The 13,500-nt window shown below is 63.0% G+C and overlaps 1 protein-coding gene across 5 annotated transcripts in view; it reads right to left on the bottom strand.

The window, feature by feature from the left end:
* SLC12A7 (solute carrier family 12 member 7) overlaps nt 1-13,500 on the bottom strand; it is a 65,506-nt gene that overhangs the window by 23,173 nt on the left and 28,833 nt on the right. Inside the window, exon 1 of one of the 5 annotated variants that reach the window (XM_072807404.1) lies at nt 7,297-7,445. The exons of 3 other annotated variants lie outside the window; for them this stretch is intronic. In XM_072807404.1, coding sequence (XP_072663505.1) covers nt 7,297-7,345 — 49 coding nt within the window. In that variant the 5' untranslated portion in view covers nt 7,346-7,445. Of the gene's footprint in view, nt 1-7,277; nt 7,446-13,500 lie in introns of those variants that run through there. One more of the 5 variants, XM_072807405.1, reaches the window with a different exon arrangement.

Raw genomic sequence — 13,500 nt, 5'->3', positions numbered from 1 at the left:
GGTGCCACTGCAGGCCCACGTGACCCCAGGGCCTTGGGGACTGCTGAGCAGGCTGGAGGCCCCGAGGAGGCCACCGGGCTCCAAGGATGCAGACATGTGTGTCACCTGGGGACATTACCCTGTGCCTGGGGCCCCCACCAGCAACCCACCTCGGGGTCGCAGCCCTGGCTGCTGAGCCAGCCGTTTGTGCCTGAGCAGCCCACCACCCACCTCACTTTCCCCAGATATAAAACAAGACGTACAAACACAAAGGACGAGGAACAAGTGACCGTGGGGCCACTGCGTCCCAGGTGGAGTAGGGGGTAGGAAGGGACAGGGCATGCGGCCTCCCCCAGGTGCTGGGATCAGGGCAGGGCCAGCACTATCTGCAGGACCCACAGGTGTAGCCTCTCATTCAGGAGCTTCACGTCCCAAGCCGCCCCCTGGGGTCCCACGGTGCTTCACCAGGACTCCTGGGGACATATGCTGGATGGTCCCTGCAACAGCCTGGCTGGAACCGTTCCTACGGGAAACCGTGCTCATGCTAGGGCCGCACAGAAAAGCCTCGGCCTGAGTTTCCAGCTCACCAAATCCCAGTGGATCACAGATCTCCCCAGCGACCTTCAGCTCAGGGACCCAGCAGTCCCCGGGCAAGCACAGTGCCTGAGGTGGCCCTGAAGCCCTGCCAAAGAGGTGAGAACTGGCCTTCAAGGCCATGGAGGAACAGAGTGCTCAGGTCCTAGTTCAGTCTGTGGGCTCCTGGCTCCCAGACCCTGAGACGTGGCACCAGGTCACAGGTTCTAAGTCCCAATGGAGGAAAGGTCACAAGCCCCGGGGGGAGGGGGCATTTCATCAGAAACGGTGACATGATGCCACCCCAGGTACAGGAGCCGCTGATGGGGACAGGTGGGGCCAGGAGCCTGGGGGCTGCACCCCCTCGTGTCCCCACCACCGAGGGCAGCTCCTATCTGGACGTCCACCATCAGAGGCCACAGCAGGGAAGGCCTGGCCTGCTGCAGGGATGCGGACGTGGGCACCCGCTCACAGGAGGCCCCCTAGCCACTGGCATTGCGCTCAGGGGACCTGGTGTTCTGACCTATGACCCAACGCCACCTGGCAAGGAGGGAAAGTCTCCAAAACCAGCTTCCTCAGACCCCAGGGCACCAGGTGCTAGGTGAGAACTCACGCTGGGTCCTGCTGGTCCACCTTTTTGACAGAATCCCTAAAAGACAGGAGGGTCACCATCCTGCCAGACACTCGGGGTGGGGGTGGAGGGCCCCCAGTCGCCGTGGCAGCTCAAGGTGACAATAGGGGAGTGACAGTGGGCCGTGTGCTGGGTGCAGTAGGGAACCCCATCCCCACCCAGTCAGCCAAGCAGTCCCTGAAATCCGGGCACACCTGCTCCTGAACTGCACACAGCCCGAGGCTGCCCGGCCCCTTGGGGTCGCTGCCCGAGGCCCCCCCCCCACCTCCACAACCCGCCACTCGCCAGGCCCAGTCTGTGCCCTCGGCTTCCTCCAGGCCTCACCCCACGCTCTGGTCAGGGGAGCGCCTCCTTGCTTGGCTTCCGAAACCACCCCCGTGTTTCCCACGCTCAGAGCCTGCAACGAGGAGGACGGACAAAACAAATGACCACACTGCCAGCGGACGCCACAATCACCCCAAGCGGGGATCACACAAGCAGCCCAAGCACCCCGAGCACAGACTGAATCCTGTGCTCAAGACCTCAGAAAACTAAGGAAACCGGAAGTGCTGGCAGAGGGTCCCCTTCCAGACACGCGGGTGAGCGCTTCTAAAACTGGCACGCGCGTCTGTGGGCGCACAGCATGCACCCGAGCCATCATGCGACTGCGCTCCCATGACGGGGGCAGGTGGCCAGGGTGGTGGGCTCTCCACCTCCACCCACACACTGTGGGTCCCCTGAGCATGACCCGGCACACGCGTCAGGACAACAGACTGCCAGCGATGGGGCTCCCTCTGGCTGCCTCCAGAACAATCTGAGCTTCGAAATGCGAGGTCACAGCACAGATGAGCGCCCTGAAGCCAGAGTAAAGCACAGTCAGCACCCCAAGCAGCCCAAGTCTGGAGGGAGGAAGCTAGTCCCAGGACCAAACCTGAAGCTGTGAGGGGGGACCTGGGGGGGACAAACACGCCTGGCTCTGCAGGGCTGCTCCTCACGAGCCTGACCACACACAGGGGTGAGGGGGACACAGGACGGGTGTGGTGGAGCTGTGGGAACCCCACGCAGGGAAGAGGAACTGAGGAGGCTCACAGCACAGGGGAGCTTCCCTGTATAAAACAGAGTGAGGTGGGGAGCCCCCCAGGACCATGCCAGGAAGGTGCATGTCCCTGCGGCAGGTGGCACTGGGACGGCGGGGCTTGTGTGCAGGGGGGCCCTGAGCTGTGCGCTGGGAGGAGCCCCCACGCCAGACCGGCTTTTCTGTGACCCGGCTGCCCCTCCCCAACTGCATGCTGAAGCTCCCCAGCAGCACATGGCCCATGTTCCCCCACGGCCCCAAAGACACCAGCCTCCTGAGCCACGACACCACTAAAAACAAAGGCCTGAGAAACCACCACAGGCCGAGAAGCCAGATGCAGTGCGGATGCCTGGGGCCAAAGAGGCACCACTGGGTGGGACTCGGGGTGCAGGCCAGGGGGGCCATCCATCCACTGGGACACCCACAGGGAGCATGGCACAGACCAGCGCACGTGGGGGCTCCATGAGTCCAGAACTGTGCCAGACGTCAAGCTTACTCAATAAATAAAGAAGTAATCTTTATCTCAAAGAAACCACAAAGAGAAAATTTAAGAATCGAGGCCTGGAAGACACAGACAGGCAGGCGCCGCTCACGAATGCCCGGGCACGCGCGTCAGATTACCGTTCGTAACCACCACGTGCAGTCACCCCGGGGAATTCCGCGAGACCCTGAAGCTGCTGGGTGACAGGCAGGCAGAGGGTTATCCGGGTCCCCACATGGTCAGTCCGGGCAGGAGGTGTCTGGGGCCAGAGCCGCCTGGGGTCACATGGGCACCGAGCCAGTGACGGGACACCCCATGGCATTCCTGCCTCAAGGCATTTCTCCTGAAAACCACCCCAGGAAAACAGCCATAGACGATTTCCATGGCATTCCACATACCTCCTGCCATCCTTCAGGCATGCTGCTGAAGAACAGACAGCAAGTGGAGGAAGGTTCTAGACCACGGGTCCAGCGAGCCTCCTCAGTACAGGCCACACGGCTGTCACAAGTGCTCAGTGCACCAAAGACAATGTGCGAACAGCCAAACAGCAGGGTCACATGCCAATAAAACTTTATTGACAAACGCAGGCAGGCCGCAGCTTGCAGAGCCCGGCAGCAGGTCCTCAACACACAGCTGTTTCCTGAGCTCTCCGGGAGGCCGCAAAGCAGAAGTGGCCGTCCTTCATCCGCTCACCTGTTCCCAGCCTCAGCCACTGTCTCTGCCTCCACCTCACCTCACAGCAGGCGGGATCGGCCTGTTTAAGGCCCCCCAGCCAGGGGACACCTGTGCAAACCAGTGCTTCACGGGTCACTCCTCTCCATGCCCTGAAGGGACCTTAGTGACCATGCACACCAGCTGACCCCAGGTTCTACGGGAAGGTCCAGCAGCACGCCACGAGTGAGCAGGCCCAGTCCAGGCCTGTGACCCCGAGAGCAGGAGCGGGCTCTCCCAGGAACACAGCGCACAGGTGGTGGCTGCTGGTCCAGAACCAAGGTTCCAAGAAGGATCTAGAGAGCACAGGCGGGCACAGGGAGCCAGGCCCTGGCCAGCACTGGCGTCCCCGTCCTCGTCCCCATGAGGGCTGCTTCAGGGGAGGCCACAGTTCAGCACCATGTCACCTCAAAGCAGAACACTGAACATGTTCTATGAAAGCCACGCCGCCTCCGCCAGCGCTGGGTGAGCATCCAGGCAGGGACTCCGCCTGACACCTCTCCAGGCTCACGTGTCACTGGCCCCGCTGGGGCCCAGAGCTTCCCTGCAGCCCGTACGGCCCCCCACGCCCCTCAGGCCATGTCTCCCTCCTGCGCCCTCCATTGGTTCCAATGCCCGTTTCCGGCCTCCCCAAGGTCAGCGAGGGTTAGACTGACCTGGGGTGAGGTCATCCTGGCAGACTGCACCCCCTCTCCCAAGCCTGAATTGGGTTCCTCCCCAGACTTCAGCATGCGGTGCATCTTTGTCCTCTGCAGGCAGGCAGCCACGCCCCGGGGTGAGGGGGCTCAGGGAGGCCGAAGCCCGCTCAGAGCCCTTGTTCCTGCTGGGCAGCCTCTCAGGGTACAATGTCCATCTGCCCATCACCCCCCATGATCACCTCCTCCTGACAATGCCAGTTGTCACTCCCCACACCTTCCACTTCTGGTCTGTAACCGGGATTTTACCTGTATCTCTCTCAGAATGGCTCTCGAAGCGGGGCTGGGGAACAGAAGATGGGGCACAGACCTTGGGGGTCCAGCAGCTGCCCCTCCCTGCTCCCCAGGTCCACACAGCAGATGCGGGTCACATGAGGGCTGCAGGAGCCTCTGGCAGAATGGAGGGTCCCCCAGTGATCCCCCAGTGCACCCAGTGGCCAGACCCCAGAGCAGCCTCATACAGCCATGTCTCCTGCGGCCAGGCCTCTTTGAAGCAGTTATGGCTGGAACGAAGCATTTCTCTGTTCCAGGACCCTGACTGTAGACGCGTGACCCCGGCCCTGCCCCCGCCCCCCCGCGTCACATCCAGGACCACGGCTGGAACCCAGGCCAGAGAGACCCCTCCTGGGCGGAGGAGGAGTTCCATGTTCGTGCTCGAGGGCAAAGGCCCGGTGATTTTCACAACAAATTTTTGGCTCAAACAGAAACACTGTTGTCAAAATCAGAGGACGTATCAGGAGGACAAGGACCCTCCTGGCCCGCACGCCGCAGGCGGTGCACACAGCAAAGCATGCCCTTCGGGGAGGACGGACGGGCCCTCCCTGGCTGGGTCTCCCGGCAAGCGGAAGGGAGGATGTCTCGGGACCTTGGCCGCCGCAAGGAAGCAGAAGAGGGCCTCAGGCTGACAGGAAGGTGGACGCCCTTCCTGCCCCCAGGACCGCGGGGTCGTCTCTGGTGCCACAGAGAAGGGACGGATGCCAGTGTCCCATTTTCCTGAGTCCCACACGGTCTCAGGTCAGCATGTGACCTGGTTCCCTTCCCCCACACCCGGCACGCTCACCCAGCGCAAAGCCCTTCATTTAAGGCTGTGTTGCGCTTCTGCTCAGCTCTGGGGTCCCTGATACGAGATGGACATGTGACTTGCCCGATTGCTGCGTCCTCCCACAGGCAAGTGACACCCACGTGTGCACGGCACCTCCTGGAGCCCAGCACCAGGGAGGCACACGGGCCAGCTCACTGCTCCAAGGCCTCCCCTCAAGGGCACAGCTCACTCCCACCACATCCTGACCCTGCACACATGACACCAGGTGTGACCTGAATCCAGCAGACCCCACGAGCAGCCTCGCGGTCAGACAGTGGCAGGGCCCAGGTACATCCCAGCACTGCCCCACGGGTCAGGCACAACTCACGAGGCTCCCCACCGTCTCCCACTCGCCCAGGGCTCCAGAGGGGAGGTTCCCTTAGGAAATACCGCGGGACCTTCGGGAGAAGGGCTCAGGGAGGCTCCGGACACTGGAGGAACACAGCCACCTTTCAGCGCAAGCGAGGTCGCCACGGCAGCTCGCTATGCCACTGGGTCCCCAAGACCAGGCGGAGACGCCACACACAGCACGTCGTCTTTAACTCTGATGCGTCCAGAGGACAGGGGACGTCCCAGGGGATGCACAGCTGCTGAGCGGCAGCCACACAGAATGTTGGCAAACCAGCAGGAGCACCCAGAAGATCCCAGCAAGCCAGAAACACGCAAGCGCGTTCACACAGGACACACACATGCACACGCGTGCCTGCAGATGCAGGCTTGCAAGCTCACACTCGAGCACACGGGGCATCTCTGGGGACCGCAGCTCTGAAGGCCTCACCAGGCTCTCCCGCTAAAGGGCATGCCCCCGGCGTGGGACACAGGGGACCCCCACTCCCCAGCGGGCCCTCCACCGTGTGCTGACTCTGGTCTGACCTCTCCCACGACCTCTCCCGTGACTTCTCCCACATGAGGACCTGCCGTCAGCCCCAAGGAGGCGGTGGCGAGAGTCGGCCGGGGGCACCAGGCCCTCTCCCGCCTCTCGGGGCGGCTCCTGTTACTCACACAGGCTCCCGTCTGGCGGCGACCAAGACCCTGCGGCAGAAGGAGCAGGAAACCCAACACCGCCCTGCTCTTCCTCCTCTGATTTCGGCCCCACTCGATCCCTCCCCAGTGACTGTCCTGCCTCCCTGGGAACCAGCCGACCCATGGGCACCGCAGCCAGATGGAGCGGAGAGGTCACGGCCACCGTGGGGACAGGCCACCTCCTGGACAGGGACACAGCACCCAGGGGAGCACAGGCCGGCGCATTCAGGGAGCAGGCACACTCGGGGAGCGGGCTGGGTGCTGCCAGCGCACGTGGGATGTCCTGTCTTGAGGGCGGCCTGGCCACGGCCACCGACGGACACGGCCTCCGCTCCCAGTGCGGTGCAGGCAGCCCAGGGCAGCTCCCAGTGTGGAATCAAAACAGCTCCCGGTGTGGAATCGAAAGCAACTGTAAGAGGCAAACAGGGAGGTGACTGTGCACTCTCCTCCTCTCCCCTCTCTGGGGACACGGGCCGTGAGCCACACGCGGGGTCACAGGCGCTCCAACCCACTTCCCTGTCGGTGGCCCACCCCAGACCACACAGGTGCCAGGACTGCAACTCTACCTCCTCCCCCAGGAAGCCACCCCAGGAACAGAAAAGGAAACAAGCCCAAGGCAGCAAGGTTTCAGAGCCGCGGCAGCAGGAGACCCAGGCCAGGGCTCCACCAGGGACACAGCCTTGCAGGCCAGCACTGTCTGCCCCAAGACCAGGGGCCACCCGGCTGGGGTCTGCCCGCCCTGTCTACCCCCAAGACCAGGGGCCACCCGGCTGGGGCCTGCCGGCCCTGTCCCCCCACAGGACCAGGGGCCGCCTGGCTGGGGCCTGCCCGCCCTGTCCACCCCCAGGACCAGGGGCCGCCTGGCTGGGGCCTGCCCCGCCCTGTCCCCCCACAGGACCAGGGGCCACCTGGCTGGGGCCTGCCCGCCCTGTCTACCCCCAGGACCAGGGGCCACCCGGCTGAGGCCTGCCCGTCCTGTCTACCCCTAGGACCCGGGGCCGCCTGGCTGGGGCCTGCCTGCCCTGTCCACCCCCAGGACCAGGGGCTACCTGGCTGAGGCCTGCTCACCGGGACTCTGGGCAGGAGGCTCTAGGACCCACATGATGCTGGCAGCCATGGACACGAGCTGGGGTGCAAAGCTGGGGAACCTCACTTTGTCTGCGGCAGTCCTGGTCCTGCTGAAGCCGCCAGACTTATCTGCACAAACCAGACCTCTACTGTGAAGAGGGAACTTCCCTCTTTCTCTTAAAGGGAAAATATTAACCCTCTGTGCTCTGCTGTCTGTGCAGAGAGCACTGCCCTCAGTCCCCCAGAAGGGTGCCCAGGTCCCCACGGGCTCGTCCCCAGTGGGTGCCTGCAGGTGGCTGCCCGTCGGAGCCTGGACGGGCCCAGGCCCAAAGTCCCATGGCCCAGGAAACGGCCCCTGTGGGTTCTCATCAAAGGTTCCCCAACCCCATGGCAGAGGGGTCTTCCTCTCACTGTCACTCAAAGACACCTGCCCTGCCCTGCCCAGCTCCTCTGTGGCTCCAAAACAAATGTAGGCGACCCCTACGACCACGAGGAGCAGTGCATGAGCAAAGCCCACTCAAATGACGAGCACCCAGAGCACCTAGCCCCGTGAGCGGGAGTTAATACCTAACATCAAACTTTGCCCTCTGGACATGCGTCCACACCAGCTGACACTCACAAAGTTCACACCCCCATGCGGGTGACAGCAGGAGACCCCAGACAGGCCGGCAGCACACAAGCAGCCACCTGAACACTGGCCGAACGTCCCAAGTCCTTCCCTGCCACTGGCCCCCGAGGACAGCAGCCCTGGGAAGGTGTCCCTGGCCCAAGGTCATGCGTCCCCTGATGCAGGAGCCTGGGCCAACCCGGGAGGACAGTCTCCCACGGGGTCCAACGTGCTGCAGAAACCTCGGACCCCCTGGCCACCTCGTGGGACACTGACCTGCAGCCAACGAAGGCCCCCGAACCAGCCACCTCCCCAGCTCCCTCCTGCGTGGCCACAGCCCTGCCCAGCTCTGTGCTCAGGCACACCTCTGCACCCCTCTCCACAATGCACCCCGAGGAGTCCGTCCACAGCCCCCAGAGGAACACGGCAAGCCCGCCACACACTTCTAAGTAGGACACATTTGAGGCTGTTTACTTCAAAGAAATACCCTGAAATTCGCTTGAGCCTCTACTGCTAAAGGAGGCGGGGGTCATGCCACGTGGCTCCCAGACCCAGGACCAGGGTAGGTAGGGATCTCCCACTTTCTGACAGTGCCCAGAACACCAACTGTGCTCTGGCCCCACGGAGGCACTGGCCACAACAGGGAGAGGGGGTTCCACGGCCCACCAGGCCTCACAGATCGGCCCCGCACAGAGAGGCGCATGAAGGTGTCCCAGGACACACAGCATAGCTGCTCCAGAGCCCACTTGTCCCTGCTAACAGGCAGGAGAGCCCAGCTGAGCACAGCCCACACACCAGATGCTCCTCCAGCCACCACCCCTGCAGTGGGCAGCTAGGCCCCACCCCTGCCTGGCCCTTCCACGGAATTCCCCTGGGCCATCTCAGTGTCCCGTGGCTTCAAACCCTGACTCATCGCGCCCGTCTGGGGCCAGACTCACCCCACAGGGGGCTGCATTCGGGGGCAGGCTGCTGGTCCCCACCACCCTCAGTCTAACCCCTGCTAGTCCAGCACATCACATGGGGACACCACAGACCCATGTGCCCAGGTCACCGTAGAGCGCCAAGTGAGGAGGGGGCTATCTGTGGGTCAGCTGCTCCCCCTCGGCCATAGCCCACCTACGAACAGGAACAGCGACTGCAGGGTGCTGGGTTCACCAGGCCGGGGCAGCTCCCGCCTTCAGGACTCCTCCTTCCCACAGGGAGGCCGCACTCAGGGACGCCCCTGAGCCTGGACAGCCATACAGCCAGAGACATGAGAACAGAACAGGCTCCGAAGCCCCTCTCTGCTGGAGGGGCCTAGCCCTGCCTCCCGGCCACTCTTGCTGGCGGCACCACCATCCCTAGCAGCCATGGCCCTTCCGTGAGGCCACGCTAACACCCAGCACCTCACGGTGCTCCGACTTCCCCAGTGCACCGTAAATCACAAGCTAGTCCTCGCAGCCTGTGCCCCTAGGAGAAGAGCACTGACCATTGTGCTCACTGATGCACCCAAGGCCATGGGGGACCAGCTGTGGTGCACCTTCTAGTCCCAACAGAACAAACGGCAGCTGCTGGTAACCAGCACCCAGGACCCCAGAGGGGGGACCCCTTGGGGGGCAGCCATGGGAGCTAGATCCTCACCAGCGCCCCTTGTGCCCACTCATGGAGGGCACTCCCCCTCGCCCCAAGCAGTGACTGCCACCATTGGTGTCCACAGCTCAGAGCTGCCCCAGCACAGGAGGTATCAAACTCGGAAGGTCTGGGAACTTTCCAGAACAATACAGACCTGGATCGATGCAGCAACAAGGCTCCTCATACGGGTCACGAGAACAGATCTCAGACCAGAAGCACAGACGTGTCACCACCACCTCCACCGCCTGGCCGAGGACAGTCACCCCCAGAGGCACACCTCTAGCCACATCACAGGACGGAGTCCGCTGAGAGAACACCTCAACGCCCCCAGACCATGTGACCACCAAGCCCTGTGCCTGCCTCCATGTGCGTGCACACATCCAGGTCCACGTGTGTGCACAAACATGCACATGTGCCCAGACCCCTGTGTGTACACACGCAAACGTGCATATGCACACACACATCCGTGAACATGTACCCACGTGCACACACCCACCTCCATGCACACAGGCTCACATCTGTGCACACATGCAAACGTGCATTAACACACCCACATCCAGGCACACATCTGTGCACACACACACACCCATGCACATGCACCCACATGTACACACCCATATCCAGGCACACACAGGCTGACACCTGTGCACATACGCAAATGTGCATACACACACATACATGCTCATGTATGTGCCCAGACCCATGCACACACATGCAAACGTGCATTCGCACACCCACATCCATGCACACATGCCCAGAGACCCATGTGTGCATACACACGTGCATACGCACACCACATACATGCACACACTGGCTAGGCAGCGGGACTTATCCAAGAGGACCTGTCCCCTGAAGTTGTTCTGGGAACCCCAACAGACACACGGAGGAAGTGTGAACAAGCACTCGGACGCACACTCCACTTGGTGTGCTTCCACTTTTTGCTCCTTGGCCACTGAAGACTGAATCTGGTACACCGAGTGCACATGTGGTACCTCTTGTCCCCCACCTGAGGGCCAGTATCATGGCATCTCCCTCAACACCACGTGGACAGTTCTGGCTGTGCCCGAGGAGACGGTGCTGGGCCAACGGTGCAGCATCGGGAGTCACTGCCAGTGGGATGGCCGGCATGGCCTGTCCTTCCTGCTCAGGTGGCCGCCCTGCGTCAGCCTGACACCTCCCTCCGTTCTTGAAACCCCATGTCCTCTCGCCCAGTAGAACCAAACCCCGAAGCCAGCCTGGCCGTACCCCTTGACAACACTGTTTGCAGAACCCCTGCCCCAACCCCAGGTCAGCTCGGCTACTCCTCCAGGGCAGCAGCCACACACACCAACAGAAAAGTTGCCTGATGTCTGGGGTCATGGCCTCAGAGCCCTGCCCGCTGCCTGATGGCCAGCCTGCTATAAGCCCCGGCAGGGCAAAGGGACACTCACAGGACTGTCTGGATCACTGTCCCCTTCAGAGGGTGGGGATGAGACCCCCCCGGGTACCCAACATGTTGAGCCACAGAGCCAAGTCACCAATGGGATAAGGAAGCTGCAGTCAGAGCCCTGGGGAGGGAGCAACCGAACTCTCACCAGGGACGGGGACACAGGGCAGCCAGCCCAGTCTACCCTCCAAGGACTGAGCCCCCAACCTCTGTGGGGCCCACAGCTTGTGGCCATGCCTCATCTGCACACCTACCCGCTCCAGGAGGGAGCTCCATTCAAGTCCTAAGTCAGATGGGTTCCCTGGAGTCAGTAAAAACCCCACACTTGGAAGTCAGGAAAGCATCCCTACTCCTCACGTCTCGTCTGAAAAATATTTTCACCACGAAACACACACAGGACACAGAATCCATCTTTCCCATTTGCAATCTCTAATCACATGAAAACAGAGAACAAAGGTCCTTGACAAGGCACAGGATGCCTGGCGAGATGCACCTGCCATTCCAGAACACACCCCACCTGGCTAGCAGCGAATGGGGAGGGTCCACGGCAGGAGCTGATGCTCGTCCAGGCCCCCACAAGCACCACCCAAGCCACCAGCTTCCTGGCTCCAGAGCACCAGCCACAGGCCTGGCCCATGGGTAGAGCCCGGAGCAACGCGGGAGGGCAGCGAGGCTCAGTGCTCGGCTTCCTCCAGCCCCACGGGGAGGCCTGGGGCGGCGGGGCCTCCCACAGCCCAGAGACAGGCCCGGCTCCACACCCTGTGCAGGAGGTGCTGTGCTCTTTCACTCCGGGGTGACAGGTTCACTAGCCCTCACCAAGGAAGGGCAGTCCCCATGGTCCCACTGAGATTTACCAGGCCAGGTGGGCCCCCCACTCACTCTCAGCAGACTGCAGCCCCTCAACTTCTAGGGTCTCAAGCCTATTTCCAGATAGGCCTAGTCAAAGACACCCCAGATGAGCCTCCCCAACCTTGCTTCACCACCATTGCCACTGCCACCAGGAAGCCCACCCAGAAAGCCAGAAACTTCCCTGGGGTGTCGGCCAGAGTGCCAGCAATCCTGCGACGGGGCCAGACCCGCCACTGGCTGGGTCCTCCTGGGGTGTACACCCTTCACTCTGAGGACCGGCACAGTTGAGCCTTCCCAGCTCCCAGGGGACCTTCCCTGACAAGCCCAGGGTGGCCGCTTCCCCAGCCCCCTTGGCATGCTGGCCACACGGTGCCTGGCCCGTGGCACCTCTAGAACCTCACGGTAAACATCAAAGCCCACCCATGCAGAGCCCCCGAAAAACAAGAGCACAATGACGAAGCAGGGGACCCTATCCTGCCTCTTTCAGCTCAGCGTCACGAATGCAACTCAGACCTCAGGCTTTGTTAAAATGTGAGCATGAAACCCATGCCTGCGTCTGCTTGAGCTCGTGTCAGATATCACGCAAGGTGGTAAGATTCCAGAGGAGCCCTTGGCAGCCACGCGAGGGGTCGAAGGCTGAGGGAGGGGGGCAGCACTCAGTGAGGGTGGGCGGGGGCTCAGCACCCCCCCAGCCCAGATGGGTGCGCGCCCGGCCCTCCTGGCAGCTGCAGCACCTGGCTCTGTTCCCACGGGCCTGAGAGCAGTGCTCAGAGGTCCTGGCGGAGGGACGAGGAAACGGGCAGGACAAAAATTATCCCAGCTTCAAACCAAGACCCACTCCAAGCCTGGAGAGAAAGGACCACAGCCCGCCCCAGAAGGGGCCAGTGGTCAGGGAGTGGACACGAGGGCTGCAGAGGCTCCTCTGGAAACGCGCTGCACTTGTGGTGGGCGCTATGACACGGCTGGCCCGGGAGGACGGTGCCAGACCGTGCGCAGAACCATGGAGAGGATGGACGCACAGACTGTCCTCACGTGCCACCTGGTCTGAGCCCTCAGGCCAGGCGGTGGCTGGACCCGTCCCAGGGCCCAGTACAGACCAAAGCTAGGCTGAAGCCTGCCTCCTCAGGTGGGAAGGGACACCTGGGGAGGGGGCACCACGGTCAGCAGGACAGCAGCCCCCCTGGGGTACCTGGTGGTGGGTGCTCACGAAGGTGCCTGGCCAGCCAGCCAGGGCAGGGGGCCCAGGGCTGCCCCGGGGCCCTGAGCCACAGGGTAGGGGGGCCTCTGCCTAGACCCCACAGAGTGAGCCCCGGGCTGCCGACTGCTCTCCGACCAAGTCTACAGGGCAGCTACGGGCACAACCCATTCACAGCGACAGGGAGCCTGGGGGATGGAGGGAGCCCGGCTGCCGGACCCCCCAAGAGAAAGTGAAAGCGCCAGGCGCCTTCGGAGTCCAGAGACAAAGGGTAAAGAGGACCAGCCGGGGCGCAGCTCTGCGGGGACGGGGCGGCCCCTCCCGCGGCCCCCTCCCGCGGCGACCCCACCGATGACCCCTCGGCAGGGGTGCGCGGTCGGGCGGCACGGAGCGGGGGCTCCGCCGGGCTTCTCGGACCCGCGGCCCTTTGCCCCAGCGCGCAAGAGCGGAGCAAAGGCAACAGGAAGGAAGCAGGAAGGCGCTCCGGCCGCCCAGCCCGGTGCCGGTGCCGGTGCC

The sequence above is a fragment of the Canis lupus genome, chromosome 31 (genome assembly GCF_048164855.1).
Source record: "Canis lupus baileyi chromosome 31, mCanLup2.hap1, whole genome shotgun sequence".
Lineage (NCBI taxonomy): Eukaryota > Metazoa > Chordata > Mammalia > Carnivora > Canidae > Canis > Canis lupus.
The sequence above is the reverse complement of the archived record's forward strand: the minus strand, read 5'-3'. Positions and strand labels throughout refer to the sequence as shown.